The following is a 12038-nucleotide window of genomic DNA, read 5'->3' as shown; positions in this document are numbered from 1 at the left end:
TGATGATGTAAATTTTCAATGAAAGGGTGTTTGGCAATTAAGGTTCAATGAATAGGTGTTTGTGGAATTAAGCTTTTGACAAAGTGATAGGAACCCTTTCTATAGTCTATATGCAGATGACTTTGAAAATGGGTAAAAACTGTTATACATAGGGCCTGTCTGGAAAAGAACCTGACAAAACTGACAATCTGGGCACAGGGGAATAATAAGCAGATAAGTACATCAAAAACTTAGCATATGAAGGTTGGGAGACATATACTGAAGGGAGATTATTTAATTTAGCACACAGTTATTGAAACTCTAGATTATTTTAAGGATCTGGGTATATGGATAAATCCAGCTTTGAGTTTTTTAATCATATCAACCAGTTGTTTAATGTTTGTTATTGAACGACTGTCTGTATAAAATATTTATATAAAATCTGAAATAATTAATTGAATATCTTTGCAAGGTCTAGCTATGTGATGTATACTGTTTTACACTCATCAATTGTTTCAGTAACTTTTTTAAATAAGTTGACCAGGTTAAGTAGTCAGGCTCTGCCCTTGACAAATCTTAACTGGGTCGGGTCAAGAGTCTGTAGGTTGCCTATATCCATGTATATTAATTCCATAGGAATTTATTTAAATTTAGCATTCTGAGTAGCCATTTTATTCTTGTTATCTGAAGACATACCTATAAATAGGCAGCTATGCTGAAAATAGCAACTTAGTCACAAGTAAATGACCTCATTTGGCAAACTCTTGAAAATCATATGAATAATTTGTATAGATCATGTATTCATAAACTGCTAAAGTAATTACCATAACTGGAGTGTTCTGAGAATTTCTGATATGTGTTTACCTCTGTGGGAATACTTCATCTAATAGTTAGCATTTGTGGTAACATCAGCTAGAGTTTTTGCTGTATTGACCATTGTTTTGTCTTTTCTAACTCACAGACAGAGAAAAAGGATGTCACAGAAGATAAGGAGGACATTGAGAGCAACTTGTTGCGTCCAGCTGGGCTTGCTCTGAGAGGGGCACATTTCATCATTCGGATTTACAGAGCAGAAGACTTACCTCAGAGTAAGTTTCTATTCCAGTGTCAGTTTTGCAAAGTTAAAGTTTAGTAAAAATTACTGAGCATATCATAGCTGACTGAAAATAGCCTTGCATTGAGGGTAGGGCACATCAGACACCTGCAGTACTAGCTAAAAGTGAGGATTGTTCTGCTGTAACATATTTCAAAGGTCAGAAGGAACCAGGTTAATACAAATTTGAGGAAAACGCTGCATTTTATGTCATTAGTCTTCTTCATATGGCATTCATAGCCACATCTGTTACCTTCCTGCATATTTCTGTTTCCCTTCATAGCAGCTTTCTAACTCATTTTTCTTTTTTCTCCCTGAGGCTTTAATGCATAATTCTGAACTGTGCTGCACAAAGACAAGCTAAGACAGACTGTAGAAAGAACATGTGAACATTGCATATGTTATTTATAAAATACAATTGTCAGATGTGAGCACCATTTGCTTTAGCAAATCTGTATGGCAAGAGAATTAGTCATAGACAGACTTTCTCGTATTGCAAGAGATTATGTGTGATTTAGTAACAAAACAAGTCACAAATTGGCAACAAGGAATATAGTGCATTTCATTGTCATAGTAACGGGTTTAAAAATCCTGAAAATATCTACTTTAACACATTTATAAGTTATAAGAAGATTTGATAGAAAAGTTAATGTGTTGCTTGACATGTCAAACAGTTTTAAGTCAAACATGAACATTGGGGCATGGATTGCTTCAAAATTTGCCATTTCTTGTAGAGGATGTAATATACTTGAGTCAGGGTAAACTGGTGGTTCTCTCAATTGAGGCCAAGAAGAGATACTCTGCAAGTAAGACCCAGATGCAAGGCAGGGAGCAGTTCAAGTAGACAAAAGATTGTCAGCACCAAATTCAGTGTAAAGCATCAAAAAGCATTCAAAGACGCTAATAAGTAAAGTATATAAACTTTTATTAAATATAATAAACAACCCAGACCGGTTTCAGCCAACAGGCTTTCCTCAGTGGGAATAAAAGAATGGTAACACACATATACACACACACACACACACACACACACATATATATATATATATATATATATATATATATATATATATATATATATAGCACGAGTCATCCAATAGGATTCTTCCCGAAGTGATCTTCCCAACATTCAAAATGTTTCCTATGTGAGAAACAAAGAGAAAATAAAAAGCTATACAATAAAACAACCACATAATCATTATACATTGTAATTAGTAAAATAAAACTTATAAATGATCATTCAAGCCGGGTGAGAACAAAGCCCCCAGTTTAATGATCCAATACTTCTCTTTTTTAGTGAGAATAGAGTGCCATCCTTGTTTATTGGATCTATTGGTTCTCTCAATTGTCCATAGGTGTATCTGTGTGTGTGTGTGTGTGTGTGTGTGTGTGTGTGTGTGTGTGTGTGTGTGTGTGTGTGTGTGTGTGTGTGCAAACCTATGTATGTGAGCACATGCATGTGTCTGTGTGTATGTGTGTGTGTGCATGGGCGAGGGTACCTATGACACTCTGATGAAATCACTTTTCCACAGAAACATAGAGAAGAGAACTGGTAGCACATCTAATGGGATGTTTTATTAAATTGTACTGCAAGGGTTACTATTTCTTATGACTGGAAGAGATCAGATATGAGCCCCTTCATAACAGAGTGAAGGATGTAAACTACTGACATGTCAATATGGCCTCAGTTATAAGGGAAATTACAGAATCACTGCTGAAGGAAAAAAATTCAAATATATGGGAAGGCTGTGGTACATAAGACAACATATGCAATATGTAGACAGACACGGACATACCCTTTAAAAAAAATTTTGGATTGCTGGAAGTGAAGTGACTAAAAGGACACATTTTAACTTCATTTTTGCCCACTTCATACAGTTCAGGAGTGCAGGAATGCTGAAGCCTGTCCCAGTATTCCTTGGGCATAGGGCAGGAAACCAATCCAGAATTTGTTGACTGAGCATTTTTTTCATACTTTTCATATACTATACATATACTACGGTATAGTATATACTTTTTATATACGTCTTACGTACTATATGCTTTTTCTTCTAATTTGAACCACCTTGTTTGATGACTAAAGAATTTTTGCCTTCCTTCAGATTTGCTATTTAGATTCATGCATAAGAACTGTGCTCTGCCAATATTATTGCATTTTTGTTTAAAATAATATTATTATACATATTGAAAATTGTACCTGGTGGTGTGATTATTAAGCTGATGTTTGTTGTCATAACACATTCACACCATGGGGTAAAACAGAATTAACCTCACATCATGTCTTTAGAGGAGTGTTGGTAGAAAGTTAATATTCATAGGTCTACTTTTTATACAAAGGTCTGGCATATTTTTGGCATATTTTTATCAACCAGAAGAGAAGCTGTGCAAAACAATCAATAAAGAGTTGAAGGATTTTATCTGGGAGGGAACGAGTCAAATGTGATAAGTTGATCCTTCTAGTAGAACAAACTGGTTTGGGATTACCTCATTTGAAGGGGTATTTTAGAGCTATACAGTTAAGTCATTACAGTTAATACATAGCAGAAGCAGAAAGCTGTAATTCAAAGTGGAAAGGGATGATGATGAAACAGGGAGATGCTCTAGAAATGAGGAGAAACTGGAATTCTGGATGCCGACCTTTAAGAAGAATAACAGTACATAAGATTATATCCATAAGGTAGCAGAAAGTATTCTGAGAACTAAGCCAACACGGGAATGGATAAAGGAGATTTTGCTGATAGGGATGACAACATTTTGAGATACAGACAATAGGTAAGAAGGGGATGGAATTTACTGGAGAAAACTGGCAAAGGAACCAAGGTATTGGGAGCAAATAATTAGAGAGGGAAGGGAAATAAAATGGGAAGAAGCAAAAAATTCATTTAGATTGCAGGCTAGCTATTGCCTTCCCTAGCAAGGATTTATCTCAGAGTATAAACAAAGAGAAAGGACTAGGGGGATCCTAAAGGAAAGACCAGGACCGGTAGAGTTTTTAGTAGAATCTAGAACAGAAGCTGCTATTAAAAAGAGGATAATTAGTAGTACATATAAAATATGGTATGATAACGATAGGAATCAATCAGAGGAGGTTAGAAAAGATTGGGAAGAGAGACTAGATAATCAATTCACAAAGAAACAATGAGGAGATATATGTATGACGCCCAAATATGCACCAAAGTCCAGAAGTTTTCTAATTTTTGCATAGCTGTGTTTGTATACATATTTTTGTAATCCAAGCAGACTCCAAAGAATGTTTCCTTAGGTAGATTGCAAATGTTGAAGATGTGGTGGGGAAGGAGAGGTAATTGGGAACATAATTTTTGGCAGTGTAATGAGGTGGTAGACTGTAAAAATGTCCTGCAGACTACTCTGTCAGAAATACTGCGTGAGAAATGTTTTTTGAGCTGTGATACACAGTTAGAATTGTCTAGACCTAGTAAGGTCTTGTTGAATTTAAGTCTGGTGCTGCTAAAAGTTATTAGAAAATGGAAATCAAAGTCTAAGACAGTCGTACTAGAAGCAGCGAATATAGCAACATAGATACAATAGCTGGAAATAGGATCTTTAGAAAAGGGTAAGAACAAATTACATAGAAAAAATGGTAATTGTAGGTACAGTATATGCCGCCTGTTTTGTATGCGGAATGAGATTTAAGGGAAGACAAGAACTGAATGAGCTATATAATGCTTGACTGACAATGACTGTATAGACGATTATAAATGATGTATAATGTTTTCAAATGAAAATATCTCCATATGGTTTGTTTTCATTTATATAAGTGTATGATTATTTATGTCATAAGTGATAACTCAATAAAGATGTTTCTCGTTTAAAAATATTCATAGGTCTATTAAGGCCTGGCATTTATTATATGGGGTAAAAGAGAATTAATGCCATATCATATTTAAACCAGATTAATCCTGTATCATATGATTAGAGAGGTATTGCACAATGCAAATATTCATAGGTCTAGTACAGTTTGCCACAATGCACAGCTCATGATCTTCATATATGCTAATTTCATACTGTGTATATTTAATGTTGGCAGACCATATTTGTGGAAATTTAGACATATTAAGCAATAATAACAGCTTTGCTACAAGTAGATATGCTTTATTTTATAGTTTCTTTTTGTTTTGATTTTCTTAATTGTACTTACATGATTTCTTAAGGTCTATGTACTCCCATAGTTCCTTCATTCATGGATTAAGTAACTGTTAGTGGATATGATGTCTGTACATTTTACTGCTATCAAAAATATCAATAAAACTGTTTTTATAAATGTGAATAAAACATTTATGTTAAAACAAAGAAATAATCCTGCATGAAGCAATCTATCGGGTCAAAATGCTATTTTCTTATAACATCATGTACTCTTTCACATACTTCATGTTGCAGAGTCCCATTAATTGTTTTACAAAGATTTCCTTATATGTGATTTTAAGAGTCAGGGATCTCCCAGTTTACACATCCTTATACAAATGAGAACTCAGTTGTTGCATTGGTAACATGGATATTACATGTTACATACCTATGACAAATGTGGATTGCATACTGCTCTGTAAAATTTCCCAGAGTGACGATGTCCATTTTCATTAAGGATGCAGTAGAGTGAACACTTATCTTATTAATTTGCAGCAACAAGAAGGAATTCCCAGGGTAAAGTAAGAGTATACAACAGGTGCTTGATATCCAGATAAGGAGATAATGGAAAAGGAGATCTTCATTCTTGAAGCATGATTACACTTTCTAAACTTTGCATCCTGTCTTATGGAAGAGTTATCTGCTAAATTGTAACAATGTATAGCATTATAAATTGAAAACATTTAAATGAATGCATACCGGTCCTTTCTGACAAGGAGATAGCTATATTTGGTAGGTTATACCAATGATAGTGGGTTTCAGACAGTAGTAGCTTAAGATTACATGCATTTTGTACTGTTTTGTAGAGTTTCATATTACTTGATAACAAATTTTTAAAGCCATGACATCTTCTCACCATGTAGTCTTTGCCCTTAAAAGTGTTACAGCAGACCAATACACCATTCTCTGTGATCCTGTTTCTCTATTCACTTAGTGTGAGTAGCATTAAACCCTGTTTTAACTGATGGTTTCCAGCAGGAGCATTTATCTTTTTAGTAGGTTTGTCTGATGTGTACTAATGGCCATTTTCTAAGCAGCCCCTGAAAGTAAATTACTATTTGTATTGTTTGTCAGGGACGTTTTTTCTTACTTGTAGGGGACTTAAGGCTATGAACTTTAATGAGCTCTCATCCAGTGGTCCTGTGCTTGATTTTCTCATTCTTCATTTACTTGCTGTGTGACTTAGAGCAAGTTATTTAACAAGGCAATGCTCTTCAGTCAGCCATGAAAACAGGCATTTGTGGTTAGTGGATTAATCCAGTTTGCAAATAAAATAGGGTAAATAAAATAAGTTTGCTAGACTGCCCATAACAGTTTGCAAATTGTCCATAAAGAATCAGTGTTCTTTTGACTCAAAGAAAAAAAAATAAACTTATATTAAAGCTAATGAAACAAGTACAGACAGTATTTGAGGCTCTGGTTATTGTCCTGTTAGAGGAAAATTAAGTTACAATTCAAAACATGCCCTTTCCTTTTGCTGAGATTATCCTTTAAACAGTTTTAAGCCACAAAGGTATAAAATGAAGAAAGTATCCACATTAAAGCATATTGAGATGTTCTTCATGTTTCACTGTTGCAGACATTACATTTGCGTTATCTGCTTGCAGTAGCCCTCAATCGGCCTGATTAACAAAGTCTTGGGTCCTGCGTCAGTTGCTGTCCCTTCTTCCATGACGTCAGGTCGTCAGGGGTATAAAACATGCAGCCAACGCCATCACATCAGTCTTTCTTGGTGTGCGGTGCCCAAAGCAAAAGCAGTTCGCAATGCCGGTCGGCCGACTCCTGAAATTTTCGTTTTCGAGTTTCAGAACCAAAGTCTTCAACTAAAGCTCAGTACCCCGTTGGGGAAACTTTTTCTTGCTCCTTACCGATGTCAGTAAAAGTTAATAATTGCATTACTTGTGGAAAGCAAATGCCTCACAAAGATTTTCATTCATAATGTATTCCTTGCCTAGGCCCTGACCATGACGTACCTTGGTGTCGGTTTTGTGCTTTATTTAAACAGCACACTTAGCCATCTGACTACCGGGATACCAAACAAACGCAAAGATAAAGACAAAGACAGGCCGCTGAGGTCCAAAGCTGCGGACGATGCTTCTCCTAAGCCAGTCGCCAGTTCGCCGGTACTCAGTGAGGTGCTTTCGCAGCCCCTGATACCCACTACTTCTGACTCGCAGGCCTCTACTGAGACGCATTCGGAGTCCGGTATGCCACAAGATGCTTCAACTATGGAACCTGCGGATGTCTCTACCTTGGATGGGTCCGGAGCCACTGTGCAGGCACTGGCTTCTGAGGGTATATTCAGGCCTACAGACTTGCATATTAAACTGACGCCTCCTTCTTCATTTAGGCCAAAATCTCGAACCATGCCTAAGAAACTAATGCCCAGGCCGCATGCTCAGGCCTCTATGCCTAAAAAACAAATGATAAGAATGGCTGAAGATCTTATAACTCTAATCAGAGGAAACCACCCCCCCCCCCCTTCTAAGAGACCTAGGACTGAAGTTGTTTATGACTCTTCTGAACAGGATTCTGATTTTTCTGATTCTTTTGATGATCTGGATTTGCCCTTATCTACTTATGAGGATTCTGATGCAGAGGATTCTATTCCCCTCTGCTTCCCCTCCAGAGGATTTTTCTTTTGGTGAAACCTTACATACTCTAAGGGAGCATCTCCACTGGGAAAGCCAGGATTTTTCTGATTCAAAAAAGAGGCTTAGGGATTTCTTACTCCTGCCTCAGCATAGGCCTTTAGCTATACCTCCTCTACTAGACATTGTTGATGATGCTTTTTCGGAATCTAGTTTGGCCCCTGATTCTTTGCCTCCTGCTCCCAGAAAATCTGACATATATTACAGGGTTCTGATTCACACAAGTTTCATTTTTAAAATCCTATTGCGGATCCAGAGACTATGTCACAGGGACCCAAAGGCATTAAGGCTTCTACTGCTAAAAATCATACCCCCTCTGATAGAGACTACAGGGTGCTGGATAGATGGGGTAAGAAAGTTTACACTTCTGCAACCTTGGCCATTAGGGCTTTAAACTGCCAGTTTCATATGTTAAAGTATCAACAGAATGTTATTGGATTGCTTAAAAATTACAGGATTTAATGCATTCTGCTGAACAGGTTGGAAAACATACTTTGCAATGTGGATTTGATTCATTAGAGGCCTCTTGCAGGGCTGCTGTTACTGGGTCTGTGCTCAAAAGGCATGTTGGCTTAAGGAGCAGTCTTTGCCTGATCATGTTAAAGCTAAATTGTCGGATGCTCCTTTAAATCAAGACTGCCTGTTTGGCAACAAGGCTGAGGAAGTTTTTAAAAAGATGGAAGATAAAGCTAAATCTATGCAGACTGTTAAAGATTTCTTACAAGTTCAGCCTCCTAGATTTAGTAGGCACTGGCCCTCTAAAAATTGGTCCTTTCCAGCCCCCTCCAGGTCTTCTCAAGCCAAACCCAGACACAGCAGAAACCCCAGGTTTCAGTCCCAAGGGACACACAAGACTAGGCAGTGGGGGGTTTCCGCACCCAAACCTGGGAGCAGTAAGACTCCCCCCTATGGAAAACCATCTCAGTGACTTGCTTTTAAAACTTCCAAGCACTTCCCAACTGGATGCTCCTTTAGTCGGAAAGATTGGTCTGCAGGCCAAAAACTGGGAACTCATTACCCAGGACATATTGGTTTTAAATATAGTGTCCCAAGGATACAGATTTCATTTTCACACGTTACCAACACCAAGCGGATGGCCAGATCTACCCCCCCAAATCAGTGGGCAGAGGCCCAAAATCAGGTACTCTCTCTCTTAAACATGGGGGTATTCAGTTGGTACGAGAAGAGGAAAAGGGACTAGGTTTCTATTTGAGACTTTTCCTGGTACCTAGAAAAGGCAATAAATGGCATCCTATCCTGGACCTTTCTTTTCTAAACACTTTTCTGGTGATTCCAAAATTCAAAATGCTGACTCTTCATCAGCTGCTTCCTATGCTAGGCAAGGATGCATGGTTGGCAACACTGGACTTAAAAGAAGCATACCTGCACATCCCTGTCAGGGAGTCTTGCAGAAGATACCTGCACTTCAAAAAAGGCATCATGCACTATCAGTTCTCTGCACTGCCCTTTAGCTTATCTACTGCGCCCAGGGTATTCACAAAGTGCCTAGTTCCAGTCATTGCATTTTTGCAGGCAAAGAAATATTCAGATATACCCCTACCTGGATGATTGTCTAATTCAGGCAGAAAGCCAGGACATTCTTTTCAATCATCTGGCCTTTGTTTAAAGGGTACTGACTTGTCTGGGGTTCACCTTAAATGAAATTAAATCCCACCTAGTACCCTGTCAACAAATTATATTCCTGGGAGCAAGCTTGAATACAACTTCCCAGATGGCTTTCCTCATGCCAGAGAAACGGATACATTTGACAACTTACTTCAAACAAGTGGCTACAAAAAAACAGCTATCTGCAAGGCAAATACTGCAAGCCTTGTGGTTCATGGCCTCCTGCATTCTTCTAATTCCATATGCAAGGCTGCATATGAGGAAACTACACTGGTATCTCAAAAGCCTATGGTGTCAACATTCACAGGATCTAGAAGCAAGGATTCCTATTATACCTTGCCTATGCCTAGAGTTCCTTTGGTATGCAGAGGACTGCCACCAAAACAGGGGACTACCATTCACATTACCCCCTGCCAAACAAATTTTAATAACAGACACATCAGACTATGCATAGGGGGCTCACCTGGCAGGGAAGTGAATTCAGGGCAAATGGAACTCAAGTCAAGTGCACCGGCACATAAATCAAAAGGAAATGTTAGCTGTACAGAATGCTCTGACAGCCTTCAAGGACCACATTCTTCCAGGACAACTAATGGTAAAGACGGACAACACCACTGTCATGTGGTACATAAACAAGCAGGGGGGTACACATTCTTGCCCCCTCTGCAGACTAGCCATGGCATTGTGGAACACAGCCGTGAGCTACCAAGTGAATTTACAAGCTCAGTTTCTGTCAGGAAAACTAAATACACTGGCAGATGGACTAAGCAGAAACCTGATGGACCCACACAAGTGGAAACTGGAACCAAGGATTTTCAACATGTTGACAAGCAAATGGGGGAGCCCAGATATAGACCAGTTTGCCTCCCCCCAGAACCATCAACTGGACAAATTTTGCACACAGATTCCCCACAAGCTAGCTTGGAAAGTGGATGCTGTATCCTTCAGCTGGAAAAACCTATTAGTTTATGCCTTTCCTCCTCTGCCTCTGCTCTCCAAGGTACTACTAAAGATCAAACAGGACAAGCCAAGGACAATTTTAATTGCACCAGACTGGCCTCGCCAACACAGGTACCCATTCTTGCTCAGTGTGTCACGCTTGGCTCCATGGCACATGCCTCAGACTCCTTCCCTGTTGTCTTAGCAGGAGAACCAGATTCAGCACCCTCAGCTGCAAACCCTGAACCTAGCAGCCTGGCTAATTACCTAATCTCTTCTTTACCATCCCTCAGTAAATCAGTGATGGATATCACTTTAGAGGCAAGTAGGCCTAGTACTAGAAAATCTTATGCTGCAAAATGGAAAAGATTCTGTGCTTGGAACCAGTCTCAAGGAATGAATGCAGCAGTGCCCAATTTTTGTCAGATTCTACAATACTTGACTGAGATGCTTCATAAGGGCTTGTCTTTTTCCTCCATCAAAATTCATGCCTCAGCCATTTCAGCTCATTATAGCACAGAGCCTCCCCTCTTCTCTCACCCACTGCTTAAGCAGTTCCTCAGAGGGGCCACAAATGTAAGGCCACCCAGGAGAGCTCCAACTCCAGCCTGGGATCTTAACTTTGGTTGGAGAAACTCACTCTTCCTCCTTTCGAGCCAGCTGCTACTGCAGATTTAAAATTTGTTTCCTGGAAAACAGCTTTCCTTTTGGCAATCACTTCTGCAAGAAGGGTATCTGAATTACAGGCCCTAATGGCAGTGGAACCTTTCATCATCTTTCATGCGGACAGGGTGTCCCTCAGAACCAGTCCCTCCTTCATGCCCTAGGTGGTATCCAGTGTGGCTCTTAATCAGTCCATTCATTTACCTACCTTCTTTTCTAACCCACAGAACAAAGGGGAACAGATTTTGCACTCTTTAGATGTGCACAGACAGCTTAGATTCTACTTGGACAGGACTAAACATCAAAGGAAATCTGAATAACTGCTGGTGGCATTTGCTGCAGGGACAGAGGGGAAAGCTATTTCAAAACAAACCATTTCAAAATGGATAGGCCACTGCATTCATTTCTGCTATAAGCACCATGGAAAACCTATCCCACAGGGCATCAGACCCCATTCAACCAGGGCTGCATCTACCTCTACAGCCTTTCTCAGGGACGTCCCTACTAGGGACATCCTAGAAGCTGCTACCTGGAGTTCTGTACATACTTTCACCAAGCATTATCATTTGCCAATTTTCTATAAATCCAGGGCTGGTTTTGCCACTGCAGTCTTTCAGGGATTTATAGCTGGTCCTAATTCTATTTAAATTCCTCCTCCCAAACTTAGCTTTGGGAATCTACCCAAATGTAATGACTGCAACAGTAAAACACGAAGAACATACTACAGTTCTGTACACTTGCCATACATGTAGATGTTCAAGTGTATTTACTGTTGCAGTCCTGGTTATCCTCCTTCCAGCCCCCTTTTCTTCCTTTGGCTATACCTCTACTATCACTTACTCTGCTCTGTTGAAGGTATATCCTTGTATTTATAGATTTAATTGCTTCCCATTAGGGGGGCATCTGACATCTGGGGCAAGAAAAACTGATATAATGGCGTCAGC

At 39.0% G+C, this 12038-nt stretch overlaps 1 protein-coding gene across 5 annotated transcripts in view; it reads left to right on the top strand.

Annotated features, from left to right (window-relative positions):
• The window catches only part of DYSF (dysferlin), a 3914743-nt gene that overhangs the window by 1670074 nt on the left and 2232631 nt on the right, over window positions 1-12038 (top strand). For all 5 annotated transcript variants that reach the window (XM_044064060.1, XM_044064063.1, XM_044064061.1 and 2 more), the window contains exon 12: window positions 941-1067. In XM_044064060.1, the coding sequence (XP_043919995.1) occupies window positions 941-1067 (127 nt within the window). The remainder of the gene's footprint in view (window positions 1-940; window positions 1068-12038) is intronic.

Source organism: Protopterus annectens, chromosome 2.part2, assembly GCF_019279795.1.
Source record: "Protopterus annectens isolate FY-2018-M chromosome 2.part2, PAN1.0, whole genome shotgun sequence".
NCBI lineage: Eukaryota > Metazoa > Chordata > Ceratodontiformes > Protopteridae > Protopterus > Protopterus annectens.
This window is presented reverse-complemented; position numbering and strand designations above follow the sequence as displayed.